Below are 22,376 nucleotides of genomic sequence, written 5' to 3' on the forward strand. Positions count from 1 at the left end.
TTCTTTGTTATAGGTGTTAACGTCACTCTAAGCTGAAAATGCATCATGCATTGTTTGTCGCATTCTGATAGTGCGTGTTCACGGCCTGTCGCCGCTCGCGGCATGGCTTGCTTTTCTGCGCACTACTGCGGCTTAAAAGAGAGAGAGGAATTGTCTCATTAGCGAAACAATGGCAAGAGACTGCTATTTGTTGTTACTTACACTGCTGCTTTCTTTGATAATGATCAACAAGAACCAAATAAGAGACTGCGTATGATAGAAGATGTTCTGAACGAGAGTTTAGCAAAAATGTTTCCCCGTTTGAAAATCTTTGCAGACGCCGCTTTAGTACATTACATTACATTCTGCACAGAAATTAGTCATCTTAGATTTAAAAATCTAGTCAATTGCCATGCTTCATTTCCGACTGTATCACTATTAGCCATAAGAATAATACGAATATAAACGTGACATGATATGTATACTCTTCCGCGTTTGCTGTTGTCTCACTCTAGTTTCGTAGTCTATTAGGCAGATAGGATTTAAATGAGATAGCAGCAAACACGAAAGAATACATCGCAAAATGTTTATATTTGTATTATTCTTATGGCGAAGAGAATACTGCATGTGATTCACAATTCATAAAAGTTCCTATTAGCAACCATCTCTTCTCACAGGTAGAAAAAAATTCAGAACGTAGAGTTAGCCATATTGACAAAAACCCCAAACAGTCTTGCCAGTCGGATTTTCGTAGTACATTGAAATGCTGCTACATTCGAAGATGAACAATACGGAATTTGTATTTACTTCGTTGTTTCGTTGGATAATGTATGAAAATGCAGTGGTCGAAACTCGGAGCGGAGAAAAAAGCTCGTCTTCCACTTTTTTTTTTTTTTTTTTTTTTCCTGACGCAGAGGTTTTGGTGCCAGTATTTATCTTTGTGCCTGCAAAGCAAGCCTGTGTAGCGCTACATATTTTCGACGGCAGAAGTTAGTTGTGGCGGCACCTACCAACATTTTTCAGAACTTCCGCTTACTTTGCACTCGATTCTAAGCCGCAGGCGGTTTTTTGGATTACAAAAACTGGAAAAAAAGTGCGGCTTAGATTCGAGTAAATACGGTATGTTCTATATGTAAATTCATTGCACAATCTTCCCTCTACAAGCACAAAAATTTCATTTCTTGAAACAATTTATGTAGTAAGAACTGTCAAATTACTTTCACCAACACCACAGTAATACGCAAGAGGTTATCTGAAACACTTCCCTTCCCACACAATACAAAATCTAGAATTCGATATATCAGTTGTGATGTGAGAAAAAGACACCACTCACAAAACAAAAAGACGGGATTATCAGTCAAAAACAGTAAGTAGTTGAACACGACAAGAATAGATAATTTATGACAAACATACGCAACGCTTGTGTAATATTCTACAATATTTCTTATTTTACACAATGATGGCACAACAGCCGAGAGCTGCTTTGTAAAATAATAAATATTGTACAATATTACACCAGTGGTGTGTGTGTTGTGATGTGTCATGTTATGCAATTACCAGAAGATCTTTAGATTCATGTGCCACTTTCTTAAAGTTCCACAGGCTTACATATTGGAAAGCAAAGTAATAGTAACTGCTGAAATGCTATTTTCTAACCGAGTATTTCAGTGGTTGGGAAACTCATTCATAAAAACAGCCAAATATCAGCAGCACAACGACCGGAATTTCTTTTGAGTGCCAATTTTTTAAAATTTAAACTATATGGGTAGGTATATTGTTATTAAATCAATTAGGTTACACCTACACTGGCCTTTGCTAAAAATGTCCTCAATCTGATTGAGGTACATTTGCTGACATCCACCCCTTCCAACTCTCCCATCAAGACTCATATACCAGTTCCTTTTCCATAATGTTTATAGCTACCAATAACAAATAAATCATCATATCTTCATTTTATTATCCACAAACATGTGAGTTGTAATGCCTATGTCACTTTCCCAGATAATAGACTGCAATTGTGAAGAATAGGTAAATAAATAAAATAAATACTCCTTTTGATTATCCTTTCTGCCTGTCAATACAAACTCAATGTACCTTTCTAAGTACTAACTGCTACAACTTTATTCCACACTGCTCCCTACAATACTTTTCTTACAGTTTTAAGTCTTACCAAAAATAAGTATTAGTTGTATAAAACTTGATGTAGTACCTAAAACCTGTAAAATTATATTGTGACAATGACAGACACAGTAATGGGAGCAATGGGCTTGTATTACCTTCAAAAGTTTTGGTAAGACAAACATCAATGTTGTTTTTAATAGTAGGCATGATTTCCCGTTCTCATCAATAAGAAGACTTCTAAATTTACTCCTGACAGGGTTCATGCTTGAAATGATTGCTTGCATGGATATGTAGACCTGAATAAGGGGAGGACAAGGGACTAGCTTTTACAGATAATTGTATGATTCAGGAATATTGTTCCAGGTTTTAAAAATCAATGTATTTTCCTTCTCCAGGCCTTTCAGAGCAGACTGCTTGTGCTGTGAACTAAGGCAACATTTATTTTCTTTCCAATATTTTTATTTCAGCAAACAGGTGTTCAAATTTTCTGCTCCACAAAACCATGTTCTTCAAATCCAGCAATTTCATTTCCCAGCGTCTCTAGTAAAGGTGAAAAATAAATCCTGTTACAACAGCTTTGAGAGTGTTTCCTGCTTTAACGAAGGTTAACATCGCTTTGGTGTTTCCGGGCCTTGGAAGTTACACACACACACACACACACACACACACACACACACACACACACACACACAAGGACTTTACTTTCACAAGCTTTTTGGAGCCAGTGGCTCCCTCTTCTGGTGGACGAGTTGAAGGGGAAGGAAGAGGGGTGAAGGAAAAGGACTGGAGAGGTTTAGGGACAGGGGTACAGTTTAGAAAAGTCTCTAAGAACCTTGGGTCAGGGGAGACTTACAAGATGGGATGAGAAGGAGAATTAAATTTCACATGGTCCTCCTCTGAATCCCTTGCCACTTTCCTTGATGTTGATCTCACGCTCACTGAAGACTAGCGAGACACACTTCTGTCCACATCAAACCCACTAACAAACAACAGTACTTACTTTTCAGGAAAAAAATAAAAATAATATAAAAATGAAGTAGTCTCTCCTGACCTGGGTTTCTGGATGACTCTTCTAAACTGTACCACTTCCCCTAAACCTCCAGTTCTTTCCCTTCACCCCTCTTCCTTCCCCTTCAATTCTTCCGCCAGAAAACTTGTGAAAGCCAAATCCTTGTGTGTGTGTGTGTGTGTGTGTGTGTGTGTGTGTGTGTGTGTGTTTTCCCGTCGCTACTTGGTGAGTAGATTTTTTTATCTGTCCATTTACATCATATTATCAATAATAGATTATTTTTTGTTATACATGAATGTGTGTGTGTGTGTGTGTGTGTGTGTGAGAGAGAGAGAGAGAGAGAGAGAATGTATTACTCTTAGCAAATACAGATGATAATCAAATAAGGCAACATAATGCCAGTCTCCTTGTTCTGGATCATACATCTATTGTTATCTCCTTGGTTGGTGGGAGAATGAGGTGAGGGTGAAATTGTAACAAGGACAATGTAATCATGGCAGTGACAGTAACATCCCACAAAATACAATACTCTGTGAACCAACTGTTATAGGTAGACACAGAAATTCAGAAGGCCAAAGGAAAGAAAATGATTAAAAAATACATTAGTGACACTTTTAAATTAATGACATCAATACTGTACTTCTGACATAGCACTTATTATCTTTCTCGAGGAAGAGAAGAGAGAAGGGACAATGTACACAAATGGAACAGGTAATGAACAATTTGGTAATTGAAGATAATAATTATAGCCATATTGGAAATACTACATTGAATGCAGTGTATGTGCTGCTTTCTTTCTTTTGTAGTCTTGTGATAAATAACTGAATTAATATTATAAGGGAATGAGGAAAGAGATAAATGCAAATTATTTTGCAGTGGGGAGGGAGGGGGAGGGAAAGGGATCTACAATTAAATAAATATACAAAATAAAATGATACTGATTACTAACTATTGATTGTCACAACAGCCAAACAAAGTACAAACTGACTCTCTAAACTGAATTGTGACAGACTGGTCAGTCATCTGTTGTGTTTCAGGAAGTAGAATAAATTAATGTTTAAGCTGCTTCTAATGCTTCCTTTCTAGTTCTGTTATATTTGCTTACTTAAGGGGTGACCTATCTCAGAAGGCAGTAATGTAACTCCACAATCCTACCAACTTTGTCAAATGAAATGACAAGACGAAATAATGTAGAAACAAAGCACGTAAGAAAATAATAAGGCTACAAAATAACTATTCTGGGATATAATGAAATAATATAATGTATCTTAAAAATGTCATCTGGGTCTCTTATGTGAACAAGGAGTCATTGTCACATATTTTGGACAAGAAGTGAAATGAAATCCAAGCAGCACAGCAGCAGATCATGTACTCTGCCACTATTTTCTTTTTGCACCATAACCATAAGTATATTTAATGATAATGAAAAGCATAGGAGGAGAATAGACATGTAAACAAAATGTCCAAGCTTTAACCTTACCCCCTTTAAAAAAGCAATGTTGCATGTTAAATGACTGAGTTCCAAACTGTTATGTGATGTAACACAGGAATTCATTCTTCAGAAAAAAAGATGTCTCTCATCCAATAAAGTAGTCTCCTCCTGCCACTACCAAGTTTTACCTTACAGAGTGTTTGTAAGAAGGCAGCCGTACACTATTAATTCATACCATACATGGAACAACCTAACACTGTTCTTCAATGTTATAACAATACTTTACACACTGAACACTTTTACAACATTTTCTGCAATCACTACAGCAATTAAAAGTTCTCCTGTATATGACAGACAAAATTTGTATTATTGTACATGAATAAACAAGACAGACTTTTGCACCAATTATCTTTCACACCCGTATGGCTGTGCAGTAGCATAAATAGAACAACTGCAATGTATTTTCTTGTTGATTAAAAAGTAATTCCACAGGACAATGTTCAGCGTGTGTTACAGAACAATTTTCCCAAATAGTCCATTAAAGAACAGAAGCAATGTACTTGTTTGTTTTAAAGTTAAGAGTGCCTACTTAATTTCTGATATTAAATCTTCTAAAGTAAAATCTCAATATATTCCTGACACATTTTCTGTTTGTGCAGGACTGTCCCTTCCACATGACTATATACAGTGTGAGTCAGGAGGAAAGGTACATGCTTTGACAGGCAATACTACTGGTGATTCTGAACAAAAAACTTCTAATAAACATATGCCCTTTTCTTAACCGTCTCCATGTAAACCAATGAAAACAGCTAGGAATGCAAAAGGTGCAGGTGACGGTAAATTAAGATACTGTTATGTTATGGTTTGTTTAATTGTGTACGTTTCCTCGCAAAAGATGTTCAAACAGTCCACTGTCAACTTCAATGCAAGTTGCTGCTGTTGTAAATAGGTGTTGTGTCATCGATAGGAGCTCAGTTTTGCATTCCTTTACCTGGGCACAAGCATGTAAAATACGAGTGAGAAGTTCCTCTCTAGTGTCAAATGGTTCAAATGGCTCTGAGCACTATGGGACTCAACTGCTGTGGTCAGAAGTCCCCTAGAACTTAGAACTACTTAAACCTAACTAACCTAAGGACATCACACACATCCATGCCCGAGACAGGATCCGAACCTGCGACCGTAGCGGTCGTGCGGTTCCAGACTGTAGCGCCTTTAACTGCTCGGCCACTCTGGCCAGCTCTCTATTGTCCACTCTGCGTTTGTAGATGTCGCTCTTCAGCCACCCCTGCAAACAGTAATCCAATGGGGTAAGATCGGGTGACCTTGGTGGCCACGCAATGACTGCACGGTGACTGATCCAACGACCAGGATATGTTTTGTTGAGATTCTGTGTCACTGGCTGTACGGAATGTGTAGGAGCTCCATCATGCTGGTAGAGCATATGAGCTCATGTTACCAAAGGGATATCCTCCATGTATTCTGGTAACACATTTTGAAGAAACTCAAGATACCATGTCCCAGTAAGACAGTTATCTAAAACACCTGGACCGATGAGTTGGTCATCAATAATACCACACCACACATTGACTGAGAAACTTCATTGAAAATTCGTTTCCACAGTAGTGTGCACTTGCACATACATGAGTTTTGCATGTGTTGTTGATTCTGTAGCGGGTAAATGTTGACTCATCAGTGAACAGAACACAGAATCATTCATTGGCAATTATCCACCGACAGAATTCTTGTTGGGCGGCAGCATCTCCTTCATGCAGATGATGTACTCTCTGCCAATGAAAGGGATACAGACCATGCTCGTTTACTGTGCGTATCACTCGTGTTTGTGCAATACCAAGTTGGACAGCAGTTCTTCGACAGCTAGTAGTAGTATTGCTTTCCACTACCTGAAGAATTTTCTCGCTGTACAGGACATTCAGAGACAACATTTACGCTGGGAATCGTACCAAGCTCACGCAATCTGTGAAACTCCCTGCTACCTGGCACCCTGCGATTCGGAAATCGTTGTTGGTATTCTTGCACAGCAGCTCTGAAATTCCCATTGGACAAACCATAGACAAACACCATGACAGCACACTCTGCATGTGTGAAGATCCATGGCATTTTCACTACACAGAACTGTATTCGTTGTTCATGTAACAACACTATGACAAGCACTGTCAGACTGAGACTTGAGGTAAACAATTGCACCATGTGCAAGTGAACTGAGTACTGATGTGGTTAGTAAGGACAATGCTACATGTTTCCCATTCCTAGCTGTTTTCATTGGTTTACCCGGAAGCGGTTAAGAGGAGGGCATATGTTTTATAGGAGTTGTTTTGTTCAGAATCATCACTAGTATCACCACTCAAAGCATGTACCTTTCCTCCTGACTCGCCCTGTATTTTTAAGAGAAGAGCTGCATAAATTTTATAGTTGCCAATAAGCTCTTTTGTGCAAAGCAAAGTATTTCCATTTGGACTGTCACACTAAGAAAAAATATTGTAACTTTACATGTCACTTGCATATAATTTATAACAGATCGCTGATCAATGTAAAAACAGGAGACCCTAAAATAAAAATACTTAATTTTTAGTATCATCAAATTTAATTTTTCTAATGCACTTGTATGAGAATGAACTGCGCATCATGGATCGTATCACCTCACAGAAGATGAAAATTTACAAATAATGTGTGGGGAAAAGAAGTGTGAGAGGGAAAGGAATATAACGGTGGTGCTTGCATTGCTGTAAGAATTTGATCTTGAGGCTTTTCTTTCAAGCACCTACTACGTATTCTGTTTATCACTCAGTTCACAGTATAGAATACAAATTTCAGTTAAGTTTCTGTATAACATGTCAACCAAAAGGTCCACAAAAGAAATCTGAACCTATATCTAATAACAAATATATTTATAGTGATACCATATATAGTATGTGCTCACCTCTAAGAACTCTAAGTTCCTTTCCACTTTTGCACAATGAACAGTTCCACTTGCCTCTTGGTGGGTACTTCAAAGGTGGACTGCAACAGTCTAAATGATACACATGAGGGCATGTGCTACATGGAATTAACTCCTCACCATCTTCCCCACACTCGTTGCAAACTTCATCATGCACCAAATCACAGGGTCTGAAATTGACAAGCAAGGTCAAGAAACTTTAAAATTACAAAATAAAACAAGAAAGCTATTGTTACGTTAGCTTAAGGAGTAGTTACTTTTCCCAAAAATAAACGCAGACATATTTGAGTATAAGAAATTCAAGGAAATTCGCTGCCTGACAAAATGCAAAGCACCCAGAAAAGGAGTTGAGAGGGTATGTGATGTTATTTCAGTGATTACTGTTCTGGCATATACAAGCACCGGAACAAAGAGGAAGAATATTAGAACAGAGAAGGTGGTGAGGAAACATCAGCCAATAGCACGCTGACAAGGAAAGCAGAACGACTGGAGCGACAACTGCCAGAAGTGAATATACGCGCCGCTCCTGCCAGTCTCGGCCACTCAGGACATTAATGGACGGCTGTCGACAGGCACTTGCACAACAGATTGTAGTGATCCGTATCAAGTGCTTACTCGGACTTTATCTATAGCGATGAACATTACTGTTTGCACGTTACCTGTGGCACCGATATAACTCCAAAATTAAGTACAGCCAATTGCTTTACTGAAATAAAACTACTAATGTTATTTGCTTGAATTGTTGTACAGTATTCCAAGAACACAGCATCTTTTAGGCACCATAAGTGACGAGAGGGCAAGATCCAACAATTACAAAATCTAGTCGAATTTGCAATGGACCAGGATGTACGAGCCAACTCATCAGTATGACGTGGAACTGGCTGTAGCACGCACAGATTCAGTGGGGAAGGGCATCTTAAGCGGCTGCATCCTATCGTGAGACAAGCGGGCCCACAAATATTGTAACTTGTCCTTGATGTCCTGGATATTGCCACTGGGAATGATCTTATGTTCAAACTGGTCATACATTTATCATATTGGGGACTGATATGGGAATCTTGTTGGGCCACAAGAGTACCTAAACATTACATACACAGCTCATACAGGCAGGTGCCACCTGCAGACTAGCACTGTCTTGTTGAAAGTGGCACCACAATACTGTCGCACGAGAATTAACACGAGAGGATGGAGGATGCCTGTGACTTGCCATTGTGTCGTCAAGAATTCCCTCCATCACTACCAGCCATCATATGAAGTTGTACCCAATGCTCCTCCACGTCACCCCCATACTCACCGACCATGATCATTTGGCATAGTGCAGAAGTGCATTTCATCGTTTAACACAATGTGACGCCATATCAGTAGCACAATCTTCCCAGTCACAGCCACTCCAAACACAGCCATTTGTGTTGTGGTGTTAATGGCAGCCTATGCATGATAAAGTAATTCCCCAGTCCGGCTGCTATTACTCTGACCAATGGTGTGAGATGACACAGAATATTATACAAAATCAATAACTTGTTTTAAGTAATCCGCCCTTTTGCCAGTCAGACATTGCAAATTGGAGTCTTGATGATAAAATATGGCAGCACTCAAATTCCTATGCAGTCCAACACTTCGTGACACAACATACTGTCACATCCGACTGCCCCATAAAGCTGAATACTACACAACTACCAGCCAGCCAATAGCCAAATAGAGATCCACAACAAGAGCCCCTTTCAAACTATGACAGGTGATCGTAACACTGTTTCATAAGAGTACATGGGGTCTCTGTGTCCTTCACAGTGACAGTTCAACACCTGATGCTATTCACATCGCCTATTTACTTGCTCACAGAACATGAACAATACTAATGTACTCTGATGGCTGTTCTGCCTCTCTCACAGATTTGCAACTATGCTCATATACATATCCATTGACAGCTTATGTGTATGAAGTTACACTGAAATCTGGCCATTCTGGGTGCTTCACTTTTTTGGTCAGGCAGTGTAAATTAGAAATATTTAACTGAAACACATTTGAAGAAGCTGTATTTGTATACAGGGTGTTACAAAAAGGTACAGCCAAACTTCCAGGAAACATTCCTCACACACAAATAAAGAAAAGATGTTATGTGGACATGTGTCCGGAAACGCTTAATTTCCATGTTAGAGCTCATTTTAGTTTCTTCAGTATGTACTGTACTTCCTTGATTCACCGCCAGTTGGCCCAATTGAAGGAAGGTAATATTGACTTCGGTGCTTGTGCGACTCATTGCTCTACAGTAGCATCAAGCACATCAGTACGTAGCATCAACAGGTTAGTGTTCATCACGAACGTGGTTTTGCAGTCAGTGCAATGTTTACAAATGCGGAGTTGGCAGATGCCCATTTGATGTACGGATTAGCACAGGGCAATAGCCGTGGTGCGGTACGTTTGTATCGAGACAGATTTCCAGAACGAAGGTGTCCCGACAGGAAGACGTTCGAAGCAACTGATTGGCATCTTAGGGAGCACGGAACATTCCAGCCTATGAGTCGCAACTGGGGAAGACCTAGAACGATGAGGACACCTGCAATGGACGAGGCAATTCTTCGTACAGTTGACGATAACCCTAATGTCAGCGTCAGAGAAGTTGCTGCTGTACAAGGTGACACTGACCACGTCACTGGATGGAGAGTGCTACCGGAGAACCAGTTGTTTCTGTACCATGTACAGCGTGTGCAGGCACTATCAGCAGCTGATTGGCCTCCACGGGTACACTTCTGTGAATGGTTCATCTACCACACTCAACACGTGTGGGCTGACGAGAATCCGCACGCAATTGTGCAACCACGTCATCAACACAGATTTTCTGTGAACGTTTGGGCAGGCATTGTTGGTGATGTCTTGATTGGGCCCTATGTTCTTCCACCTACGCGCAATGGAGCACATTACGATTTCATATGGGATCCTCTACCTGTGCTGCTAGAACATGTGCCTTTACAAGTACGACACAACATGTGGTTCATGCACGATGGACCCCCTGCACATTTCAGTCGAAGTGTTCGTACGCTTCTCAACAACAGATTCGGTGACCGATGGATTGGTAGAGGCGGACCAATTCCATGGCCTCCGCGCTCTTCTGACCTCAACCCTCTTGACTTTCATTTATGGGGGCATTTGAAAGCTCTTGTCTACGCAACTCCGGTAACAAATGTAGAGACTCTTCATGTTCGTATTGTGGACGGCTGTGATACAATATGCCATTCTCCAGGGCTGCATCAGCGCATCAGGGATTCCATGCGACGGAGGGTGGATGCATGTATCCTCGCTAATGGAGGACATTTCGAACATTTCCTGTAACAAAGTGTTTGAAGTCACGCTGGTACGTTCTGTTGCTGTGTGTTTCCATTCCATGATTAATGTGATTTGAAGAGAAGTAATAAAATGAGCTCTAACATGGAAAGTAAGCGTTTCCAGACACATGTCCACTTAACATATTTTCTTTCTTTGTGTGTGAGGAATGTTTCCTGAAAGTTTGGCCGTACCTTTTTGTAACACCCTGTATAATTACACACATGAACTATGCTAGTGAACACATCTTAATTTTGTTTCTTCTCTCTCTCTCTGTATGGGTTAAACTGGTAGAAGTTGATTCAGGGGAAGATAAATTTGGGTTCCGGAAAAGTGCAGAAACAAACAAGAAAATACTGACACTATGATTTATTTTTGAATATAAGTTGAAGAGAGGTAAACCAAAGTTTATACAGGTTAAAGATTTAGAGAAAATTACTGACATTGTTAATTAGATGAAGGGCGCCACTAACTTTTTTAAGTCATTTTTAGCCAGGTGCTGGATATTTTTGATCACATAGTGTATGTTGAAATTCTCTCTCTCTCTCTCTCTCTCTCTCTCTCTCTCTCTCTTTTTTTTTATGATTACACACACAACTTTAAAACATTGTCATGCTAAATGAGTGATGGTAAGTAAGGTCTTAGTTCTTTGAAACTAACTGTTAAACGAAGTGCAGACTGGGAACTTTTTGACTACAATGTATGATTTAGATAAACTTAAAACATCCCCCCCCCCAAAAAATGGCCTTTGTTTTCTTCATTTTGATATATTTAATCTTTCAACAAATTATTGTTCTGTTCAAAAGCTGCAGCTGTCATCGGTGAATGGAATATGTCTCAAATTTAAGGTGTTTCTCGGCATTATTTGTCTTTGCCCACCCAGTTCAATGATTAACAAAATCTGTAGAATATTAATTTTGATCTTTCATAGGCAGCCACAGCCAAGCGACTCATGCTTGACAACCCTACAGAGAGAACTAACAAGGCACTTAATATAAATACATCAAAAAAAGTTTCACACCACCTCGGTTCCGAGAGTTCCAGAACCTGTACAGAAAATAGGAATAGAGATCAACAAATATCATTTGCACCCTTTTTATTGCTCATGAAAACCACCCACTGCATGTTGCACCACAATACAGCAAGACCTTCAGAGGTGGTGGTCCACATTGCTGTACACACCGGTACCTTTAATACCCAGGAGCACGTCCCCTTGCATTGATGCATGCCTGTATTCGTCGTGGCATACTATCCACAACTTCATCAAGGTACTGTTGGTCCAGATTGTCCCACTCCTCAACAGCAATTTAGTGTAGATCCCTCAGAGTGGTAGGTGGGTCACGTCGTACATAAACAACCCTTTTCAATCTATCCCACGCATGTTTATTAGGGTTCATGTCTGGAGAACATGCTGGCCGCTCTAATAGAGCGATGTCTTTATTCTGAAGGAAGTCATTCACAAGATGTGGGCGTGGACTACCATCCGTGAAGACAAATGCCTCACCAATATGCTGCCGATATGGCTGCACTATCGGTCAGAGGATGGCATTCACTTATCGTACAGCCGTTACAGCGCCTTCCATAACCACCAGTGGTGCATGTTGGTCCCACATAATGCCACCCCAAAACAGCAGGGAAGCTCCACCTTGCTGCACTCTGACTATGTGCCTAAGGCGTTCAGCCTGACTGGGTTGCCTCCAAACACATCTCCGACGATTGTCTGGTTGAAGGCATATGCAACATTCATCGGTGAAGAGAACGCGATGCCAATCCTCAGTGGTCCATTCGGCATGTTGTTGGGCCTATCTGTACCACACTGCATGGTTGCAAAGATGGACCTCACCATGGATGTTGGGAGTGAAGTTGCGCATTATGCAGCCTATTGTGCACAGTTTGAGTCTTAACACACGTCCTGTGGCTGCGTGGAAAGCATTTTTCAACATGGTGGCATTGCTGTCAGGCTTCCTCTGAGCCATAATCCGTAGGTAGCAGTCATCCACGGCAGTAACAGCCCTTGGGTGGCCTGAATGAGGCATATCATTGACAATTCATGTCTCTCTCTGTACCTCCTCCACGTCTGAACAACATCACTTTTGTTCACTCCGAGACGCCTGGACACTTCCCTTGTCGAGAGCCCTACCTAGCACAAAGTAACAATGTGGACGCGATCGAACTGCAGTATTGACTGTCTAGGCATGGTTAAAACACAGCCAACACGAGCTGTGTACCTCCTTCCTGGTGGGGTGACTGGACCTGATCATTTGTCGGATTCCCTCCGTCTAACAGATGCTGCTCATGCATGGTTGTTCACATCTTTGGGCGGATTTAGTGACATCTCTGAACAGTCAAAGGGACTGTGTCTGTGATACAATACCCATAGTCAACATCTATCTTCAGGAGTTCTGGGAACTGGGGTGATGCAAAACTTACTTTGATGTGAGTAGAAAATAGAACACTAGAGGAAGAATTTTGGCGCACTCGAAAAACTTGACAGATATGGTTTTCCAGTTGTTATAGCACAGAGTGTGCATACTATACATATAGTAGCAGACTGCTGTGAGCATTAATGAACTAGAATTTTGACTGTCAGAGGGAAGAAGAGTGGTGCTGGGAAACAAGCCATGGCTCCCTCTCACAGCACAGCCAGTCTTCACGTGTGTTCTGCGAAAGCAGAATCGAAACATTATCACAGGGGTTGATGATCTCTTCTGGCATTGTAAGGGTTGCAATCGAAACCTGTGATGGAGCAATGATTAGTTGCTTCACTCTTTTCACAATAAGAAAGGGGTGAGAAAAATAGTTAAGCTACATACAGTTTGCTATGAAATGGGATAGGAGGAGTTTTCAAGGCAAAAATTTTCATTTTTTTTTCTCCAAATTTTACTTTGCTGTCCGTCAAACATTTTACATCATTGGGTAAGTTATAAAAAAAATTTAGTTGCACCACTGTGCACCCCTTTTTGTGCTAAAGACAACCTTGATGTGGAGTAATGAATGTCATTTTTCTTTCTGATATTGTTCCTCTTTAACTGCAGTGGATTATTTGCAGTAATCTTTATGAGGGAATAAACATACTGTGAAGCAATAATCAGAATGCCCAACTCCTTAACAAGATGTCTACAAAACAATTGTGTGTGGTCACCACATATAACTCTTACAGCATATTTAAGCAATGAAGACTTGCTTTCTTAAAGATGAGTTACCCCATAACATTATTCCATATGACATTATCAAATGAAAATATGCAAAATATATCAACTTACTTATTTCTCTCTCCCGAAGATTTAAATTGATTCTAGGTGCAAATGTGGTTGAAGTAAGTTGTTTTAGGAGTTCTGAAGTGTGCTCTCTCCAGTTTCAATTTTCATCAACAAAAAATTCTGAAGTTTGCACCCTATTTATTATTTCCTCACTGTGGGTTACACCTATCATTGGTGTAGTACCTTTTGATAAGCAAAACTGAATATGTTGTGTCTTTTTAAAATTGAGGGCTAGACCATTAGCAGAAAACCAGTCGATGATACTTTTGAGAATGCTGTTTACCATTTCTTCTGTTGCTATATGTATGCTTGTATTGATTACAATACTAATGTCACCTGTGAAAAGAACTAATTCTGCTTGTTGTACATTAGATGGAAGATCATTAACACATGTGAGGAACAGCAGAGGACTTAAGAGAAAAGAATACAACTTTCTGCATTCGTTTGGTTAGATATGACATTATCCATTTGTTGGCTATACCATCAATCCAATAAAACTTCAGTCTATCTAGGAGAATACTGCGATTCACACAAATGACTTAGATAAGTCACAGAAAATACCAACTGGCTCTATTTTGTTATTTAATGATTGTAAAATCTACTGAGTGAAATTGTAGAGTAATTCTTCTGCAATCCTAGCTCTGATCTGCTGATGATATTATTGTTGCTCAGGTGAGATATTATTCTAGATTTATATCTTGATTGTACTACCACACAGTGGTGAATTCTCACATGGGCAGATACCCACTGGACTGACATCTCTTTAACCCACATTTGCACTTGAACAACATTCCCATGACATTTCTGATCCAGTCTTTCCAATTATAAGTAGATACTGAAAGGGCCAAAACAGGTATGAGGTAATCAAATCAGATAAGGAATTTCGGCTACTCTGGCAACATTTCTGCACAAAAGACTTGAAATTTGTGATAAAGGTAAAATATGTTAGACAAAAATTACTGAGTAATGAATTACTTTTACTAAAGAGTGCTGATGCGTGGAAAGTAAAATTTGGGACTATATAAGTAGATGAAAAGTCTTGATCCAGCAGTGGTGATGTAATCTGTTTTACAGTTATTAGAGTGTACTAGCAAGCCTTGCTGTTTTTATTGTGATTAAGGCTATACTTACTCTTCTTTTTTGCTTGGCTCATCCTCATCTGAGAGATCTGAGAAAAGGCGTCGTGATTTCTTTACGTGAACCTTTGTTGGTGGTTTGCAGGCTGGGCAAAACCAATCACCTTTTGGGACACACTGAAAAAATCATACATTTAACTAAGTTTTACAATTAAAATGTGTATGTATAAAAAAAGAAGTACCATTTTAAAATACAAAGAAAACTGACTATTAAAAATTATGCATTATTGGGCTGATGACGTCCATCAGAGACAGGGTACTGCAAACATCTGGTGGAGGATTATTGGAAACAAAGTAATAAGCCCGTACTTAACTGATGAAATCTTAGAAGGTAACAGATTCAATGTCTAATTAAAGTGATAGGGATAATTATTATGTCAACAGCGAGTACTCAACAAGTGATCCCTAAGACTGCGCAATGTTGGCAACATGTCGCCACTGTGTGTGTGTGTGTGTGTGTGTGTGTGTGTGTGTGTGTGTGTGTGTGAGAGAGAGAGGGGGGGGGGGGAGGGGGTAAATAAGTTGGGGGGGGGGGGGGGGCAGAGAGTGTCTTGCGTAGTGTCCCTGGTGATGTAGCAATACATCAGGACATAAGAAGAAGGACTTTGGTTCAATCCAAATGCAACATATACATAGGTAAGAAAATGGAGGACTCTGATTGGTCCTAAACATAAGAAGCATGTTTCTACACTGTGTCAAGGTAACAAAACAACGAAAGGGAGGGCCAACGGAGTTGAGCGGTTTTGTGACACAGGTAGATCCTGCTGATCACGATAGAATACACTTTATCAAGCTATAACTGTGGCACTGTTTAGAGCTTGTTAAATGTAACTGTCAATTTTTGGCACAATAAGTGAGTGTAAGACTGTTTTAATCTGCATACAGTGCAGAAGGATGTAGGTGATTGAGTAACAGTGTTTTGTAAACCACCACAAAGGCAATTACTAGAATTAAAAATGACATCCCTTCAAAACATATGGTCGCTTATATTCAAGCACTAGCTCCTGTCATTCACCAAGGTCATGAATCTGGCAAATCCGTGACCAGTGCTTCTATTATGTACAGAGAACGTCTTCATCTGAAGACACAGGCCAGTGCATTTCAGATACCTACAGCAAAATACTACTGATGTGCGTGCCTCCACGAGCGACCTCACCAAGTTCAGACGACCTGCCACCAATAGGTTCTGTGATCGGTCTCGCTAATGCAAGGGAGGTGTTGAAACGGCTTTTGTTGAGGAAGCAGCATTCTAAATATGTAAGCACACAAGGTAGCAGCAGAATGGGCACAACAACCCTCCGATCATTTGTGGCTAGGCATGCAAAGACCCCCATCTTTCCTGGATTTTTTGGGAGGATTTAAAAGGTTTTGCAAGTGGCCTGAACATTTACTTCACTTAACACTACTGCATCTCTTCGAATAAAATAAACATTATTAACATTCTACATCTTTAATCTGCATGTCTACAAACTTGGAGCCCTCTGCTGCTAGACAGCTCCGAGTTGTAGCATGTGGCACTGCAGTGTGTAATCTAACAATGTCCGTGTGAAAACAGTGTGCTATAATCAAGTTTTGAATTCAAAGAGTTTGTTCACACATGGATCGCCTCTCCTTCAGAATGACAATGTCAGACCACACAAGACTGTTGCAACATCTGTACACTATTACTGATCGTCCACCATACAGTCCTGATTTGGCCCCCTATAATTTTCATCTGTTCTCAAAAACTTAAAGAACACTTTCGAAGGGCTTCACTTCGATAGTGACGAAGTGGTGCAAGAAGAGCTGAGGTTGTGGCTCTGTCAACAAACTGAACTGTTCATTGAGTCTCCTGAAAATAAGGGTGCGCTGCCTTAACCACCACAGCACCTTGCTTGGTCTCTACTGATACAGCACAAGATATTCAAAAGCTTCATCCAGGCCACACACACACATATTCAGTGCAACCTTTGAATGATTATAATAGATTAAAGCAGGGAATGTGATTCCATTAAATACAGAGTATTTTAAAAAGATTCAAGTGATTTTGCAAGACTATGGGCTGATTGTATAAAGCATTTGACCACCTTAGATCAAACTTAACTTGGGAATCTGCATTGTATAAACATCAAACCCAGATCATATTGGCATGGAGCAGGATCATATTTGACTGGTGAAAATTCACCAATTAAAGTAAGGTTCAACTGTAATTGTCAGTTCACAAAGCAGTGACATTACAAAACAATACTGTTTTGAGCCAATGCAAACTACTGAAATAATGAAGTTGCTGTTAACAAAAAATAGTAAATATGTAACTAGGCCACTCCCATATTGCTGAAGCTCGAAATATTTTTTCCATTTGTAAGGTTAGGTTAAGGAAATTATTGCCTATGTACATAATGAATGCAGATAATTGATCTCATAACAAATCTTGGAGGCAACTCTTAGTTTAGGTGATTAGTTTAAAAGCATTTTATAGACACATACCGACAAAGTAACAAAGGAAAGGAGAAAATAATCAAATACAGATTTCTTAGAGAGAGAGAGAGAGAGAGAGAGAGTGTTAAGATGTGTACATCATAAAAGATTGAAATGATTTTCTGTTTACTTTCCTCCATTTTATAACACAACACATTCAATAATACATGCTGTGTATCTGAGATGTGTGTGCAATAGCTGCGACAGAAGCACAATAACTGTGTCAATAGGCGAATTTCGCCACGTTCCCAAGCATGTTTTGTACTAACTTAGATCAACACTGAATCTCCTTTGGTGGATTCAAGTTTAGTATTATACAACAGAGAAGAGTCTTTAACTGATCTGAATTTCTGAAGTAGCATCAAACTTGGCCTCCATTTAGCAATAATTATATAATCGGTTCTATCTATTCTACATGAAGCTAAGAGACTTTAAATTACCTTCAAAACTAAAAAGTTTTTGTCAACATCACTTGTTACATGTTGGTTCATATGGATGCTGATAAGAGGGGGGGAGGAGGAGGAGGAGGAGGAGGGGGGGGGGGGCAGCAGCTTCAGTTGTATAAAATCTTAAAATTACTTACAGGAATGGAGCAGGCTGATGCCTCTGACAATCACTGATCTTTCAATCTCTTTCTGGCCATGGACAAGCAGATTCTAAGTGGAACCTACTTCAACATGACTTCCACTTACGAACCATGGTGATACACCGGTTAGCACTCTGGACTCCCTTCTAATAGAACAACAACAGTTCAAATCAGTGTCCGGCTACTCATATTTCAGGTTTCTGTCATTTCCCTAAATAGCTGGAATGGTTCCTTTGAAAGGGCATGGCCACATTCCTTCCTCATCCTCGAAACAACCTGAGCTTGTGCTCAGTCTCTGACCTCAATAGCAAAGGGACATTCAAGCCTAATCTCCCTTTCTCGACTTCCATTTACTTTTTATTTAATGACCAATTCTATGGAGTTGCCGTGGGATGCCATTTTCCACCTATTAATGCTAAACTTTTTATGGGCAATTTCAAAGAACACACCATGACGGTCGTGCCACTGAAACCTATACGCTTTTTCAAACATGTAGACAATTTTCTTGTCTGGTCTCATGGCAGTGAAATATGGGGAGGAAGGGCGAGAGTACAACAGGAAACACCATTTATAGGAACCCAAATCACACTGATTTATATCTTCAGGCTGGTAGTTGTCACCACCCGGCTCAGCACTGAGTATTTTGTACCTTGGTTTGTAAGGCTCTTGTCATCTAACTCTGGAAGTTTGCCAACTAATTTAGATCACCTCATCGCCAGAATGGTTATACGGTAAGACAGACTACGCATGGGTTGAGCTATCAATCAATCGTGTATCGGATAAATGATGAAAATAACAAGGTGACAACTAGGTCTACAGCCTTTTCGCACTGCACAGGTAGCATTTCAAAGAGGATTAATCATATTCTGCACAAACACTATGAAGTGTTTTCAACGGGGCCTTTCATGGTCAGTAAAGAATGTCTTGGCTTTCGGGGTTGGCGTCTACTGTATCTCACGCAACTGTGGCATGTCATACATTGATTGGACAATCAGGTCTACGGAGGATCAGTGTGTATAACTGAAGTATCACACATACTCACAACAGTCAAGCAAATCTGCTATTGCAGAACACTGTTTTGGTATTGATCATTGTGTGGATAGCAACAACACAGAGATTCTGGCATGCACTTCCAGCTATTGGGTTTCTGCTATTAAGTACCCTGTCAAGATTTAAGTTAGCATGTGACCTTATAAATGGAATATAGGTGGACTGTTACATATAACGTAACAGCAACCGGCCACTTCTTACAATGCTATTTATTTATTTAAATATCAACGTTACCAGGTTCGAACAGACAGGTTCATCTCCAGACTGCTAGTTCATGTTTTACATCTGCTTTTGCCATTTGTTTTCCCAACTGCTGAGACTTCCTTGTGGTGGTACCCTACAACCACAACAAGATGTGAGACAATGTCTTTTTAACTGTAATTGTGCCTCACAATGATTTTAAGTGATGTAAACAAATTAACAAAGGGAAGAAGTTTCGGTTACTTACAATGAAACATCTGTGTCATTATGTTCCAGTGCAGACTGCTTATGGTCTTGCAGCAGCGAAAACTGTTTGATGCTCTTGTTTTTTTATGTACATGTATGCACATTATGATCTTGCAGCATTGAAAACTGTATGGCACACTTTTTTTATGTACATGTATGCAGATTATGTCCACACAGTTTTCGCTGCTGCAAGATCATAGGCAGTCTGCACTGGAACATAAAGGTGCGGATGTTTCATCGTAAGCAATCGAAACATCTTCCCTTTATTAACTTGTTTACATCACTTAAAACTGCTGTGAGGCACATTTACAGTTAAAAAGACATTGTCTCACATCTTGTTTTGGTTGTAGGGAACCACCACCTCAAGGAAGCTTCAGCAGTTGGGAAAACAAAAGGTGAAACCTAATGTAAAATGTGAACTAACTATCTGAAGATGAACCTGTCTGTTCGAAACTGGTAACGACAATATTTAAATAAATAAATAGTATTGTATAAAAGTAGCTGGTTACTGTTATCTTCTATTTAAGAGTCAACCCATATTTTGTATACTGCCAAGGGCTCAAAAATGTCAGTTTTTGACAAAATAGCTTATAATGTGTTGTCACACTGGATTGTGTTATGTTTTTATACATGTGCCTTATAATTGTTCAGGGTCAGCACATCTCCTCATTGCATTTGTGTCTCAAAAATTATGGGTTGATATGTTGAAATGTGTTATATAGGATAATTAAAAGGTAAGAGGGATCATGTTATGAAAGATTATGCCCGAATGGTGAATAAAAGTGGCCAAGATGTAGAGAATGAGGAGGAACTCAAGAACATGTGGAAGGAGTATTTTGAAGAACTCCTGAACCCAAATGCAGACCTGGATGAGGAGGAACAAGCGGAGGAGAAAAAAGAGGAGGAACAGCAAATAGAAAGAGACCTTACATGGGGAGAAGAGGCATTGGGCAAGATGAAGGGAGGGAAGTCACCAGGCCAGGTCTGAATGAGCTAAGTGTTGAGATGGTGAGAGCAGCAGGAGAGGTGGGAATACAATGGCTATATCGAGTAATGAAAATTGTGTGGAGACTGAAGATGATCCCAGAAGACTGGAAGAAGGGAATAATTGTCCCGATCTTTAAGAAGGGAAATAGAAAAGAGTGCAAGAACTATTGGGGAATAACACTAATGAGCCATTGTGCAAAGATTTTTTGGAAAATTTTGGAAGCAAAAATTCGGTCAAAATTAGGAGGGGGGTTGATAGAAGAGCAACATGGCTTCAGAACAGGAAGGTCCATGGTGGACCTAATTTTTGCTGTAAGACAACGGCAGGAACAGCATTACGAATATGGAATAGATCTACTAATGACCTTCCTGGACATTGAAAAAGTGTATAATAGTGTACATAGAAGCAAAGTGTGGAAAGCCCTGGAGAACAGGGGAGTAGCAGAACAGATTATTTGGAGGTTAAGGGAAATGTACTGTGGAAGTGTGAGCTGTTTGAAAATGGGAGGAGGGAGATCAGCTTGGATTGAACAGAAGAATGGCTTGAGGCAGGGAAGTGCACTTTCACCATTCCTCTTCATTTTAGTGACTGATGATATAATGAGTACAGTAACACAAGTAATTGTTGAAGGAAAGATGAAAGCTATGGTGTTTGCAGATGATCTGATGATTTGGGGGAATAAGGAGGAGGAAGTACCAGAGCAGTGCGACATGTGTGAACGAACACTACAAGAATATGGGATGAAATTCAGTATAAGTAAGAGTGAGACGATTATCACAACGAGAACGAAGGACAGATGAACAACTGGAATAACAATTGGCGGGGAACGACTGAGGAGAGTGAAGAGTTTCAAGTACCTAGGAAGCCTGATACAGGAAGATGGAAAGAACAGCAGAGAAATAAAGCCTGATATGGATCAAGGATGTATCCCGAATCAATACAAAGGTCAAATACCAGGCGCACTATGTCCCGATCCTGACATATGCATCCGAAACCTGGGTTATGAAAGGAAGAGAGGAAACCAAGTACAAGCTAGTGAGATGAAATTCTAGAGGAACAGTACTAGAGTGATAAAGATAGACAGGTTAAGAAATGAGAGGATCAGAGTGTTAATGAAGGTGGAATCATTACAAGAAGAGAGAGAGAAATCAAGGCTGAGATGGTACAGGCATGTTAAGCAAATGGAGGAGAAGAGGATACCAGGAGGATACACGAGATGAAACTGGAAGGAAAAAGACCAAGAGGAAGACCGAGAGACACATGGCTAAAAGCAGTGGAGGAATGCGTAGGGAAGAAAGGAGAAGACTGGACCACGGTGAAGACGGAGAGATGGTGGCAAGACAGAAGACGTTGGAGAGGCCTATGTTCCAAACAGACCAGCCAGAGGCTGGAAATTGTCCAAGATGACGATGATGATGAAATATTGTCTACTGTGGAAAGGCATCACACAGCTGCATTCCTGTAACTTGCTTGAATACTGTCGGGATGTTTCTCATGTGTCCAATGGTGGAGGAGGGTTGAGCACATTGAACATTTGTTCAAGAAAATTGAAGTTTGGTGCTAAACATAATTATAAATCAAATGAATCTTTTTGAAACACACTGTACATTGTTTGATTTTGGGTTCAATGGCCAACT

At 40.0% G+C, this 22,376-nt stretch overlaps 1 protein-coding gene across 3 annotated transcripts in view; it reads right to left on the minus strand.

Moving 5' to 3' along the window:
* Window positions 1-22,376, minus strand: part of LOC126188973 (bromodomain adjacent to zinc finger domain protein 1A) — a 129,961-nt gene that overhangs the window by 28,137 nt on the left and 79,448 nt on the right. For all 3 annotated transcript variants that reach the window (XM_049930746.1, XM_049930747.1, XM_049930745.1), the window contains exons 22-23: window positions 15,207-15,328; window positions 7,480-7,667 (exon numbers count right to left, since the gene is read on the minus strand). In XM_049930746.1, coding sequence (XP_049786703.1) covers window positions 7,480-7,667; window positions 15,207-15,328 — 310 coding nt within the window. The remainder of the gene's footprint in view (window positions 1-7,479; window positions 7,668-15,206; window positions 15,329-22,376) is intronic.

This window comes from Schistocerca cancellata, chromosome 5, assembly GCF_023864275.1.
Source record: "Schistocerca cancellata isolate TAMUIC-IGC-003103 chromosome 5, iqSchCanc2.1, whole genome shotgun sequence".
NCBI classification, from domain to species: domain Eukaryota; kingdom Metazoa; phylum Arthropoda; class Insecta; order Orthoptera; family Acrididae; genus Schistocerca; species Schistocerca cancellata.